The sequence below is a fragment of the Cyrtonyx montezumae genome, unplaced genomic scaffold (genome assembly GCF_038088225.1).
Source record: "Cyrtonyx montezumae isolate F1298 unplaced genomic scaffold, pur_monq_1.0 scaffold_7, whole genome shotgun sequence".
Classification (NCBI taxonomy): Eukaryota; Metazoa; Chordata; class Aves; order Galliformes; family Odontophoridae; genus Cyrtonyx; species Cyrtonyx montezumae.
The window spans coordinates 14,118,120-14,132,350 of NW_027072078.1; the positions used below are offsets into that span (position 1 = coordinate 14,118,120).

The window sequence follows — 14,231 nt, forward strand, 5'->3', positions numbered from 1 at the left end:
ATAAAACCTTTGCTGCATTTTACTTAACTGCATCTCTGCATATGACTCTTGTACTTTAAATGAAAATTAAGTGGAGATTTATTTTTGTTTGTGTAACTAGAAAATAGGATGGCTATATTATTTTCCCTTTTCATTGCTGCTTGTACAATGGTTTCTACTTAAGGTTTAACAGCCGCTTTCAGATTTTTAGTTAGATTAGTTTTCAGTGATATATTTGAGAATAGTGTATCCAATCTCTAGGTCTTTGGAGGAACTTGCATGTTGGTGCTGTAAAAGTGGATTCATACTACATGGGCACTCCAATGACAAAATGCAAATCAGCATGTGTTCTGGCTAAATTTTCTAGTCTTCTAAGAATTAGGAAGTGGCCAGTTTTTGTAAAAGTTAGAATTGAAATATTCAACTGTTTGCAATCAGCTCTACACTTAGCAATTAAGATATTTTTGACTGTTTCAGTGAAAATTTTCAAGAAGTACAAGGAATTCTGCATCAACTGTGCTGTGATTTAGGACAGTAAAAAGTTAAACACTTTTTTTTCTTACTATGTTCATCGCATTTCAACAAAGGACTTTTTATTTTTTTCCAGAAGGAATAATTTCTATTTTGCTTCAACAGAATCAAAAAGTTGGTTTGCTCCTTAAACAATACATCCTTACTGTTTCGCACTGTAGGTCCCTTTCAGTGCCACAATGTCCCCGGTTCGGCTGCATTCATCCAATCCCAACCTTTGTGCAGATATTGACTTCCAGACCCCCCCAAGCCATGTAACAGATCCTCTGGAGTGCTCTACAGAATACATGAAGCTTCAAGAAGAATTCTGCCTGATGGCACAAAAAGGTAACTAGAAATGTCAAACCTTTCCTTTACTGTGCTTTTCTGTTGTGTTTCACTATTACTTTCACTTTATCATGACTAAGATTTCATTTGTGTTAGATGAAACCAGAAGAGAATTTGCAGGTCATTTACTTAAAAATTGCATATGTTATCATATATTTTGTGTGAATGTTGTGAGTACAGAGAAAGGTAAAATAAGGAATTTCTTTTAGAAAAAAAAATATGGACTTCTTTTTGCACCTTGTAAATTCATGATTGATGTTGGAAACCTTTGGTTTTATCTATTTCAAAAGATTAATCAAAATGTCAGTAATACATAAACTTTTGAAGGACTTTTTTTTTGTGTGTGCAAATTTTTGTGAGATATTCTCTGCATCAGTGGATGCAACAAAAGTGGTGCTTACTACTAGAATATACTTTAGAAATGTCTTTGCATTGCCAAATAAATAAATAAATAAATAAATGATCCTGAGGACTGAAGAAGATTTTTAAAAACTATTTTCAATCAGTTTGTTATGTGTTATAATAAAAACATAGGAAAAATATGACACTGCTTTATTATTGAAGACCAGATAAGCTTTGTTATTGGCGCAATATTAAGTCTTAGTGAAACTTTAGATTTTATAACTCTGAAAAAGTTTAAAAAAAAAAAAGAAAGAAAACAAACAGAAAAGTGAAGAAGAAGACAGCATCAAGACACATATTTTCATAATACGTGATTTTCCATTCACTAGGCATCAATAATATATTCAGATCACGTGAACATTCCAACTTTTTAAGAAGTAAGTGTTTGTACTTCATTTGGGTACAGATTACTTGAAGTTCATTCACATCTTTGTTTCAAATTTCTGTATCTGTAGGATAGAAATCCTAATTTCTGTCTTTATAGCTAAAATATTTTAATAAATGTAAATGTGAATTTTCATATCTGAGAAAACCTCAGTTTTGTCTTTTTTTCTTTTTCCTTAGTGCATTCTCTTCTGAAGTCTGCCTTTAACAGCATAGCTATAGAAAAGGAGAAGCTTAAGCAGATTGTCTCAGAACAGGATCTTACAGGTCACAGTGCTCAAATAGCACACCTCAGACAGTCCCTTTCTCAGGTATGTTCTTGACTTGGTTTAACTGAGGTATTTAAGGAACATTTAGTCATTGTGTTGAGGGACATAGTTTAGAGAGATATATTGGTGATAAGTGGACAGTTGGACTGGATTATCTTGAAGGTCTTTTCCAACCTTGGTGATTCTATGATTGCAAGCCCAACTAGTTTGCCAGATGCACCCTATTTATTTATTTATTTTCCTTTTGGCTATTCCTTGAGGTACAGGGAGGCAAGAAAACAATAAGGTTCTTAGCCAGAACTATAATGTATTCTGTTGTACAAGTGAAAACCTAGGTCTAACCTCAGTGTATGTGGAGGATATATTATTATTATTATTACTATTACTATTATTATTATTATTATTATTAAGCATATATTTATTATAATTTTCCATAGTAAAACAAGATTATCTTTTTTTTTTTTAATGAAAATGATACATATCTTCTTTGGAGCTGCATCTAACACATTCAAAAAGATGCTCTAGCTTTCTTAATTTAGTTTTTAGTTTATATTTTCAGATTAGCTTTATATCTTCTTGTCTCCATCTGTAAAAAAAATTATGTGTTAAAGAATAATCCTAGGTAATTTGGATTTTCAGATCCAAACCTGTTTTTGGCCAGTGTCCCTCCCACTAAAGCTAAGGGAAAATTTGTCATTGGCTTTAGTTGGAAAGAAGAGATGAAGCGACAGTAAGTGCTTTGATGAACTACCCTACACCATTCAGTGAGATGTATCTTCAGGTTGCAAAACAATTCCAGTTTTTGAATTTATGGCCAAGGAAAAGTGAAAGCTTTTTCAAGCAATAAATGAGAGCAGAGGTATAGCTGTGAATTGAACTTGACCCAGATTGGAAAATACTTTCTTGCAACATTATTGTTACTCAGTTATATTTTTTTGCTGTGACATTAAAATTGAGACATGTTTCTATAGTCATAGATAGATGATGTTACACAGATTGATTACTGTGTATCACAATAAAGACAGATTAAGGTCAAAACATAAGGACAACCATTTTTTCTCATTGATACAAGTGTAATCCAGGATTTGTGGAGACTTACTAACAGCTTGTGTGAAAAAGGTGGCCATTAAGTTCCTCTTGTTCTTGGCCTCCAGTGTCAGACTGAGCACCACTGTTACTCGTGAGTTCATTGTCTCAATATGCAGTAAAGAAAAATTTAGCATTGTCAGACAGTCTCTTGAACAGGTTTTGAAAGCTTAGGAAGCTACAGCTCAACTGATAGTGAACTAGCCTTGCATCTCCCCTTCTATGTGAACATACCCAGATAATTTCGGAACAAAGCAAAATGGCATTGTTTAAACTGTCTTCACTGACTGTTTAAGCCTATTTTACTTTGATCCTACTTAGTTTCTGTGCAATCATGCAATCTGTTCAAAGGGAAGGAGAAGAAAGATTATGACTCTATGTAATAATAATTGCCCAATACAACAGTATGTAAGCTGGTCTATAATCCCCAGTGCAAGAGATAATTAATTAATTAAGTTCATGTTCTGGATATGTAATATATTAAGCTTTTTTGGATTTCAACAAACATGAAGTCATGTTCTTCTAGACATCAAGCAATGTGTATATGTACCCATAATTATAATCTACTTTAGACTATAAAAGAGGAGAAAAGAATAGCAGATACCAGGCACCCATTACATTCTACTGGCATCAGTTTATTTTGTGGTCCATAGGTTCTTGTACGCACACACATGCAAATATTGCAGCTAGGTCTAGACATACAGACACCCAGTGATGATAGTGATTTTGTTGTTTTCTGCTGAAAAGCAAGCAATTTTCTTCTGTGGGCTATAAGAGTTGATAACCATCATTCAGGAAGTGCTCTTGAGCCATAAATCAAGAATATTGCAGTTGGTTCCTTTACATCATTCTGCAGTTTCATTCTTTCTTACTATGTTCAGTCCCCATTTCCATATTCCATGTAAGCCACTGGCATAGCTGCCACAGAGCTACTTGAAGAATTAAGTTAGGACATGACTTACATTGTGGGAGTGTATTTGTGCCCTCTGACCCTGGGTAATAATTGAAAGCAAGCCAATGAAAAGTTGAAATGATGTTAGAGATGGTCTCATAATGGATATTTGCTTATAAGTGAAAGAAATAGGGTTTTGTAATTAAAATTTTTTTGTTTGTTTGTTTGGGTTTTTTTGCTGTTTAACACTTTTTTTTTTTAATTTGTAAATAAAATGTATTATTTTTATTTTAAGGCTCTCAACCAGAATGCTGAACTAAGGAGTCGCTTGAACAGAATACATTCAGAATCTGTTATTTGTGATCAGGTTGTCAGTGTAAATATTATCCCTAGTCCAGATGAGGTAAGACTTCAGCTTTTAATGGGTTTAGAATTTGTCAAACCCCGCTCTTCCTTACTAATAGCTGAACACATGTGCCAAATTATCAAATTTTTAGACTGGAAGTTTTACATTTTCAGTCTATAATTTTTTCTACATAAAATTTAATTTTTTTCTTTTATTTTGCAAATGTCAGAGCTCACAAAAGAACTCTGGTCTCTGCAGAGAAATAGGGAGTGATTGTAGCTTTGAGGGAATTAATGAGGTTTTGCTGTACTGGAATGTAACACACAATAGCACACAGTAGGTAACTATTTCTGTATCTTACTTTTCTTGACAAGCCAATAGATTAGCATAGTGTCTAACAGCAAGTGCTTAATTTTAATGTCTTGAGTGGCATTCAAAGGATTCAGTGTATGCACCAAGCACTATGCTAATATAGCATGTTTGCAACATCTAGTCTTATCTTGTTTTGCTTTTCTTAGTCAAGAGATTATCAAACATATTACAAATGTCTCCCTAATTAGAAGGCCAGATCTGAATTTCCCAACTGTAATATGTTGCAGTTAATGCTATCATTTTGACAACCATTCTGCTTGCATTTTACTGATATATTTTCCATTTGTCCTTTCCATTCATTATTTTCTATGCATACATCATTTCAATATTTTTCCAAGAAGAAAAGCAAATGAAAATCTGTTTCTGCTTCCTTTATTTGTTTTTTGAAAACATCCCTACAGTTTTTTTTTAAGATCCTATCATGGTGGAGACTGACAAGAAAAGACAGAAATGATGCGGTGCCTGAGCACAGCAACCTGTAGTCAGAGCAGGTGTCAGTGAAGATTTGAGCAATGACTGTCTCTTCAGTTTTTTGTTTTTTTGCTGCTTAGCTGTTTCTTTTTTTGTTATATACTTAGTTATATTCATGCAAGTGTGTCTGACTGAAAAAGAGTTTCAAAGAGGATCCCAGATCTTTCTTTCACTTCTTCTCTTGACTACTTTATGAATATAATCTTAGCTTCTTGAATATGCCTTTGTGAGCATCACTTCTACATATTTTTCCAAGTCCCTCCAGTTTATACAGAAGCAATATTTTAATTATTTCTTGTAAAGGTAAAACTGAAATGAGATTCTGTTCCCATTATATTTAATCAAATGTAATAAATCATCCACAAGCTTATAATCCTCCCTTAAAAGGGTGAGGTTTGGACCTTCTGGCTTCTTAGTGATTTATTTTTTTTTTAATTGTCAGTGCATTTTGAGGCACCTATATAGAAATAGGATGAAGATGTCAGCAAAGCCATTTGCAAGAGTTCTGGAGTGAGGTTAAAGGAGATGATATTCTTGTGTTTAGAGAAACTGTGTTTAAAACACATTTGTATTATCCCAGAAACATGCTGTACAAATTAGGGGATTAAGTCAGAAGCCTGTTTGCATTCAAAGCAGCAGCTGCTTTAGAGGAATAGTCCAGAGAGAGAATCTTAAATATGTTGTTCTCCCTTTTTAAGAGCTTGTTGAAATATGCTGTTCCTCTCATAAAATAGAAGGAAGAGGTAGAAAAGTTTGGCTGTTTAAATTAGCTTGTCCCTGAATTGATATCCACAGAGCACAGTTTAAAAATTCTTGCATTTGCTGTTAAATTCTCATTATAATAAAACATATAGAATTAATTCCCTCTAGTAGTTGTGAGTTACCACTTAATTTAAATGAGATTTGGAATACATATATTACAGCCATCCTCCTGAATATTCAAACTTTTCAAACATTTTTTACTAGACTAGTTAAGAAGTCCATTTATTTTGAAAGTAATGTATGACTCCCTGGCTTTACTGAGTTTTTCAAGCTAGATACAAGTACTGTTTGTTGTTATGATCAGATATCTTTTCATCTACTGTCCACAAATTCATTCCTTTTCATACAGAACTAGCTCTGTGATTATTCACTGCTAAATCTTAGCAGTGGGTAGAAGCAGGCCTTAAATGATGACATGCATCTCACTGCTTAAATTGCACAATATTTTGTAATTTTTCCAACCTCACTTGAGTACACAGGAAACCTTACTGAAATGTTACCTTTACTGTCTTTTCCTTTATGTGATGTAGAAAATATTCATGTCATTTACTCCTTTTATGCACATTTCTTTATTATTAGAAGTAATATTTGTATTTCTCTGTGTATTATTTTCAGACAGGTGAACAAATTCATGTCAGTTTGCCATTGTCTCAGCAAGTTTCTAATGAGAGCAGGCTCTCTATGTCCGAATCTGTATCAGAATTCTTTGATGCACAGGAGGTGCTTTTGTCTGCCAGCTCATCAGAAAATGAGGTAGGCTATGACAGTGTACTGCAGCTTTGCTGTCAGACAGATTCAGGTATTAACGCCACTAGTGAATGGTTATTTTTAATGCCATTTAGAACAGAGAGGTATCAGAATGCGTAAGATTTAGAGAAATTTGCCCAAGACTTGCTTGTGGTGGGCTACAGAGGTTCTCTGGAGTATAAAACTGAGCTGGAAGTTGTGTCAATAATATATCTTCAGCACATGTTCTTTGCTAGACGATGTCAGTTTCAGGTAAAGATCACAGCAGCAATTAGGTCTGACTACGCGGTCAAGTAACTTAGATTTTAAAGTATTCATTAAAAATAAAACCAAGGTCTTCTATCATATTTGTAAAGTTATTCTCTGTAGACTGAGAAGTAGGCAAGCATCAAAAATTGTCTCATTGAAGCCTGAAGATGACCAGTGAAAGGTAATCGGGACCCTGCATCATGTGGCTGCCCACAACTTTCCCATGGCATTTGAGCTAACTGCACAGATATTTTAGAGACTGACACTTCATCATCCCATTGGAGATGTCCACAAGACAAACAGTTTTTTTTTTTAATTGTTCTGAAATAATGTAGTTTAAACAAGAATTTTAAAAGTAGTTTTAACACTGATGGAGTTCTTGTTTTTCAAAATGATTGGTCACTGTTTGTTCTTTTTTTTTTTTCTGCTGAAATGTAAACTATATTTTAAAGCTTGATTCTATGTAAAAAACAAAACTCTGACCACCTCTTCTCACCTCCCATACCCAATGTGTTATGCTGACATTTTTTGGTTCTTTTGATCTCATTTGAAATCACCCTTTTGCAAATGTAATATCAATATTTGGATTCATAATAAGTAATGCAGAAACATAAGGAGAGCACAGAATGTATTTTATTGCTGTTAGTGCATTGGAAGTATGGCTGATTGAAACATCTGGTTGATTTAGTTAAAATCTCTAATTGGGTACAGATGATGTCTTTGAATATTTTTGTTTCAAGTAATTATTTGTGTAATTTTTTAAGTAAAATTTATATATAATTGAATTAATTGATATTTTATTTATGTTTTAGGCTTCTGATGATGAATCTTATATCAGTGATGTGAGTGATAATATATCTGAGGACAACACCAGTGTTGCAGACATTTCTCGGCAAAGTATACTGCTATGTTTTGAACTTTGGGAAATTAAATTGGTTTTGTGATTTGCTGCTTCTCTGTACAAGACCAACTTTGCTGAAATCAGTGAAGCTGGGCTTATTTTTTCTAGTGGTGAATTTAGTTCAGTGACAGAGATTGTTTTCCTTAATGTAGTGCTTTGTTTTGATAATAGTTTTTTCCCTTCCCAGTTGTCAATGGTGAACTAACTGGAGGTGCATTTCGGAATGGACGGCGAACTTGTCTCCCAGCTCCCAGCCCTGATACCAGTAACATCAACTTATGGAATATCTTGAGAAATAACATTGGCAAAGATCTTTCCAAAGTGTCCATGCCAGTTGAGCTAAATGAGCCTCTGAACACCTTGCAACATCTCTGTGAAGAGCTGGAATATAGTGAACTCCTGGACAAGGCTGCTGAAACGGATGATCCCTATGAACGCATGGTAATAAATATAGCGTAGCACTTATGTCTGTATTAAAAAGGAAGCTGTTTTGTGGAGGTCTCTGCAGGGCCCTCTATTGCTTTTCCATTTCATGGAGCTCCCTGATGCTTCAGATCAGCTGGTCAGATCCAGCTGCTCTGTAGGTATGTTTGGGTTTTTCACCTGACAGCCAGGAGCCAGTGTTTGGCTGTCGTGTATTTTTGTATTGTGTCTTCTTTTCCTTGGGACAGACAGGGAGAGGTGGTTAAGGGACTTGGCAGTGCTGTTGCAGAACATATCTGTCGTTCCCTGGCACAGCCTCACAGCACTGCAAGTACTTGGTGGTAGAATGCCTGTCACTTTGTCATGGCCAGGAACTCGCGTACATGAACTGCCCAATTCACATGGCCTGCAGGGATCAAGGGATTTTAAATACTGGCATTTTTTTGTTACCACTGAAGAATTTGGACCTGTCTTATGACAGGGGCTTGAAGAGAAGATAGAAGAGTTCAGGAAGAAAAAGACATGGGGCAACTTAAAGACTTCCTTGAATTAAATCCTCCTATCTGCTAAGAGAACTAGTGCACTACTGTGTAATTGGTACAAGCCAAACTTCCAACAGGCACCTTAAATTTGCACCCCTCAGCCAAGCCAAGGGACTTTCAAAAACTGGACGTAGATGCTGACTCAGATAAGACCATAAGTGGAGGCTGTACTGTGAATGTTGGCTGCTTCTGCTTTTGTCTTGGAAAAGCCAGGAGCTTGTTTTCTGCATGCCTGTCATGATTCTTTGAACTGTGATTGCTAATTGGAGCTGCAATCTGAATTAATGCAGCATGTCAGCTAGCATATTACTACAGCTGGGACTTGTTCAGAGGTTAGAATGTACAGATAGATATAAGGGGGCTGACAGTCAACACATGCATAGGAGATCCTGAGATACCTTTGAATGAAGGACAACCACAGTGGGGGCTCTTCTTGTTTAGCAGTAAAAACAATGGGTATCAATGGGGAGATTCAATGTGATCTTGTCATTAAAAATTATCATCTGATACTTGCTCACAAAGAGCTGCTGAGGAAGGACACAAAGGACTGCTGAGTCTGTGTTGTAGATCATGGGTGATAAGCTTGGTTGAAGGTATATTGTATATTAGTATTTTGTACAGATTATTTTAGGGGTCTATGAGAAGAGACTGACATAGGTAATGAGAAAAAAAAAAAAACAGAAACAAAACGATACTGTAGATGAAACTCAATCTATACTGGGTTTTAGTGGGATTGTGTAGTATTCCTTCTAAGTATGCTTCCTTAGTCCAGACTGTGCTCTGTGATAGTCTACGTATAAGAATCTCAGTCTATTTTCTCATATGTTTGTGTCTGTATTGTAACAGGTTCTCATAGCTGCTTTTGCGGCATCAGGTTATGCCTCTACATATTTCAGAGCAGGAAGCAAGCCATTTAACCCAGTGCTTGGTGAAACTTATGAATGTATTAGAGAAGACAAAGGATTTCGATTTTTCTCGGAGCAGGTAAAGCTTGTTTCTAGATGGACACTGTTTAGGTTTCTTTGTTTGACAGTGACCTTGTTTCTGCTTTTGAGTTAAAATGGTTTGTTTTCTTAATAGTACAGAAAGGTAGTAAGTATGAGTGGACTCTTCAAATACTAGAAGGTGTATGTTTTTATAGTAATCTCTGTCATAGTGTTTTAAGCACATAGTGTAAAACTGAAGCTTAAGTTGTCATCTGGTTTCGTAGCAACATAATAAATTGTGTGGGCAAGTTAATATATTTACATTGCAGTAGCAGTTGTATTGTCTTAGGAATGGAAATAAATTGTGTTTAATTTAGACAAGCTGTTTTTCAGGTTAGCCATCATCCTCCCATTTCAGCCTGTCACTGTGAATCGAAGAACTTTGTGTTTTGGCAAGGTATGTCTTTTTAATTCAAAAGCATAAAACTTTTTTTTTTACTAGCAAGTAAAAACTTTGTCTGTAGAAGATGAGCTTTGTATTTGGAATGTACCTGATATTTTTGTACTTAAAATGTTTGTGGTAACATTACAGACTGATGTTCTGAATTAGTTAACTCAAAAATCTCATTCTTAAGTGTGATTAGACGTGATACAACCTCTCACTTGCAGCATGTTTATACATTTGTACTTAATAGTTTTTTTACCAAGAAAATTGTTATTTCTTATAAGCAGTTCTTTTTACAAAGTTGAACAAGAAGTTATTTTCTTGTCTCTACTGTCATACACATTTAATTTATACTGCATGTTCTCATGAGAGATTTGACAGCACAGGTGTAACTTTTAGAAGAAAATGAAACTTCTCTTTATTTCTCTGCCTTAATACCATTACCTAGTTGGGCTTTTTTGTTTGTTTTATTATTATTTTTTGTATTTTCATGAAAACCTCATACTGCGCTTTTAAACTGGATGATGTAGTACCACAGAGGTAGAATTGGGTCTTTTTAATTTTGTAAGTTGTTTGCTTTTATATTCAGATATCAGGTGGAAAAACAAATTTTGGGGAAAATCGATGGAAATTCTTCCAGTTGGAACCTTGAATGTGACACTTCCAAAGTAAGCTACTGTTTTATTTCCTTTTGTTTTTGGTTTCTGATGTAGTCCAATCTATGCTGCCTTGTAACTGAATTGTATGAAGTGCAAGCAGAGGTCACATGAACTGAATTGTGCAGGTGAGGGTTAGCATGTAGCTCAAATCTCTCGTGTGTCTACATACAAGTGGGGACACTGAACTGTCCAGAACAAGGCAGACAGTGCTTTCAGCTTACTGTCCTTATTAAAGCTCTCAGTACTGCTAGTATGGCCTCAGAAGTACTAGTACTAATATTTCAAGGTCATTTTTCAAAATGTGAAAGCCAAAAAAAATGTTAAACAAATGGTAGAAGGAAGGAGTTTCAATACAATAAAACTGGGTATAAGTTGTAAGCCATGAGAATATACAGGGAGAAGATACTTTAAGCATGCTGGCAGGTTTTGCAATACTCTGTTCTTGCTTCTTTAAACTGTGTTCACCTTTCTTTCTTCCTCTAACTATATGGCATCCTTAGGGACTCCATCTGTTTACCCATATCATCAAATCATAGTAAATGTACTCTGGAGTAGCTTTGTCTTCCGTCTACAAGTTTGCCCCTCAGCTCTGAAGGAGAATGTGCTTCATTCTCCCATTTTAGTTTCTGACAACAGAGATGCTCTTACTCCAAGTAGTTATTACAGAGGAAAAGAGGTGGTGTGCCAGTGAGCCTACTTCACTTCTGTTTTCTTCTTTCCTTATTTAGTTTGTTCTATCTGTAATTTGATTGCATTGTCTGCCTGTGGCCTAAATCCAGCCTTATATTGATCTTTGGATCAGGTCTCCTAGAACTGATGCCAAAGCACAGAATGCTCTGGGGACAGTGAATATACTGTACAGGACTTCAGTGATTCATAATGTCTTGATTTGTATTTCTTGGCATCATTCTTCAGTTCTCCACACTAGAGCTTAGGTGAACTTTTACATGGAAGATTAATGACATGCCCAGAACCTATTCTTTTAATAAAATAAGCTTTTTATTAGAAAAGGTTTTCAGGAATGTAGTCCTGTAATTATGTTAATGATTTTTTTTTTTCTCCATCATGATCATGATTAATTTGCATTATCAACTTCTTTTTGATCTGTTCTTAGGTATGGAGACTACTATGTCTGGAACAAAGTCACTACTTGCATACATAATATCCTTAGCGGAAGGAGGTGGATAGAACACTATGGAGAAATAACTATCAGAAACACAAAAAGCAGTGTTTGCATTTGTAAACTCACATTTGTCAAGGTAACACATTTATTCTAATGCATATCAATGGTTTAAGCATGCAAAGAACTTTTTCTTCAATATTCCTGGAATATACATTGCACTTGCTGACTTATCAACATTTGTGAATCCATAAATCATCAATTAAGAGTTCTATTTCAAATACCATGACTCTTCTATTGAACTACTCGACTTTATATCAGTGTCTTACGTTTCTATACAGTTGTGTGCTATACTGCTGTGGATTTTAACAAAAATTATTTTTAAATGAAAAAGAAAATATTGTATTACTACAATGAAAATGCGTAGTAACTGAATAGACTTCTGTGCCATATCACTTCTGTCTTTGCAGAACAACTTGTCCATCACTTTTATCTCTTTGGCTTCAGTAATGCCTTGGTTCACATTATTTTAATATCCAGGCAAGGATCATATATAAAAACAGATCAGAGTACAGCGGGTAATTAACTGTACTTGGATCCCTTTACACCAAAATTGGTTATCAAGTTATTCAAGGTTCCACATACACTAAAGCAATAAATATTCAAACAATTCATATTTTGAATACTGGTATTCTTGGTGAGCAATTCTGATGCAAAATTTGGACAGTTGGTGATGCATTAAGATTCATGCAGTGTCTGTACTGGTACAGTGAGTAATGTGATGACTGACTAGTAGTTCCTTCTTAAACTTGCAGGTAAATTACTGGAATTCAAATGTGAATGAAGTCCAGGGTGTTGTGATAGATCAAGAAGGGAAGGTAGTGCATCGCCTCTTTGGAAAGTGGCATGAAGGTCTTTATTGTGGGGTAGCACCTTCAGCCAAGTGTGTGTGGAGGCCAGGTAAGAAGCTTGTGATAAACTTAATAAACTCTGGAAGAGCTCTGGTATTATTTCTGAACTGTGTAAAGCAGTGTGAGCCATCATTTTAAGTACATAAAATACTACTGGGGAAATATTTTATTGGCTGAACAAATAAGCAAGATTTTACAGGCATTTATAGTGAAGATAACAGGAAATGCTTGGCACAGTCTCCTGCATCTTGGTTTGACACCTGATCAAGTCCTGTGGGGTCCTGGAGACAACGTAAAAATGAAATTAAGAAAATATTTGCAATTCTCAGAGCAGGGTAACTTATTTAGATTCCACAGAACAGGCGATGCCATCTTACCAAATTTGTGTAGCTTTTTGTTAAAGGATTAGTTTTCAGAAGTAGTAAGCTCCTGTGATTTCATGAGATGAATTCAGAGTCAGTACTGCTTGCTTAGAAGTACTAGGGTTGAATTACTCTTCCTTCACCTGTATAGCATTTTTTCTGTGCAAAATTATTATTCAAGAATTGTCACTTTCATTAATATTTTGTACCTACTATGCTCTTATGGTTATTAATGCTTAAGGTTCAGGACAGTGCCTAATCAGTCTTTGTGTGAGCATATGGTCCAAAATTAACACTGAAGTTTAGCTAGGATTACCTTTTATATACGCATCTGAAATGCCTGGTATCAAGAAGCTGCGTAGCTTGAAAATTTTTAAAACAGTAATTTTTATTTAAAAAGGAAGGATTGTAAAAGCTTTGAATCTATTAGCAGGCAATTACAACCCATAAAGAAATTAGTATTTAGTGAATGTTGTTCTGTCTAGAGAATGTCTTTCAATACTTTTAACTGTATATAAAATAAAATATTTTAATTTTTTTTTGCTGTTACAATGTAATAAATATATAAATCTCTTGCATATTTAGATTAATAGTTTAAAAAGCACTTTTTCTTTCTCATGCGTATGCATGCAGGCTCCATGCCAACCAATTATGAACGTTATTATGGCTTCACAAGATTTGCTATTGAGCTCAATGAATTAGATCCTGTACTGAAAGATCTTCTTCCAACAACAGATGCACGATTCAGGCCGGATCAAAGGCAAGAATGCTTATTTATACACTTAATATTTGGTGATGGCAAATTTGACTGAGTATTGAATTTTGTCCATCTCCACTACAGACTGGACTTGGAAAATTCTGCTGGTGGGGAAGGTACTCAGTAGTACAGTCAAATTTCTGCTTTACTGAGTTGAAGGGAAGGAAAACAGAAAGCATCCTGTTTAGCAGAACTATTGGACAAGTCTTTTAGTAGAGGTAGTACTCTTCATGACCGGCTGGAAATACATGCTCTGAAATGTCATGCCCTCCAGCTGTGAACAGAGGCAAAGGGAATTCGCTCCTAATTCTCAGTTCATGCTGATTCAGTGTTTTTGATATAGTGAAGTAACTAGAGGAGATTTATGC

General features: G+C 35.1%; 1 protein-coding gene across 5 annotated transcripts in view; it reads left to right on the top strand.

Moving 5' to 3' along the window:
- The window catches only part of OSBPL6 (oxysterol binding protein like 6), an 82,412-nt gene that overhangs the window by 65,488 nt on the left and 2,693 nt on the right, over positions 1-14,231 (top strand). For 4 of the 5 annotated variants that reach the window (XM_065750593.1, XM_065750594.1, XM_065750595.1 and 1 more), the window contains 12 exons: positions 672-837; positions 1,804-1,934; positions 4,166-4,273; positions 6,437-6,574; positions 7,630-7,714; positions 7,906-8,159; positions 9,530-9,667; positions 10,003-10,066; positions 10,644-10,722; positions 11,828-11,972; positions 12,649-12,793; positions 13,740-14,119. In XM_065750593.1, the coding sequence (XP_065606665.1) occupies positions 672-837; positions 1,804-1,934; positions 4,166-4,273; positions 6,437-6,574; positions 7,630-7,714; positions 7,906-8,159; positions 9,530-9,667; positions 10,003-10,066; positions 10,644-10,722; positions 11,828-11,972; positions 12,649-12,793; positions 13,740-13,918 (1,632 nt within the window). In that variant the 3' untranslated portion in view covers positions 13,919-14,119. Of the gene's footprint in view, positions 1-671; positions 838-1,803; positions 1,935-4,165; positions 4,274-6,436; positions 6,575-7,629; positions 7,715-7,905; positions 8,160-9,529; positions 9,668-10,002; positions 10,067-10,643; positions 10,723-11,827; positions 11,973-12,648; positions 12,794-13,739; positions 14,120-14,231 lie in introns of those variants that run through there. The other variant, XM_065750597.1, reaches the window with a different exon arrangement.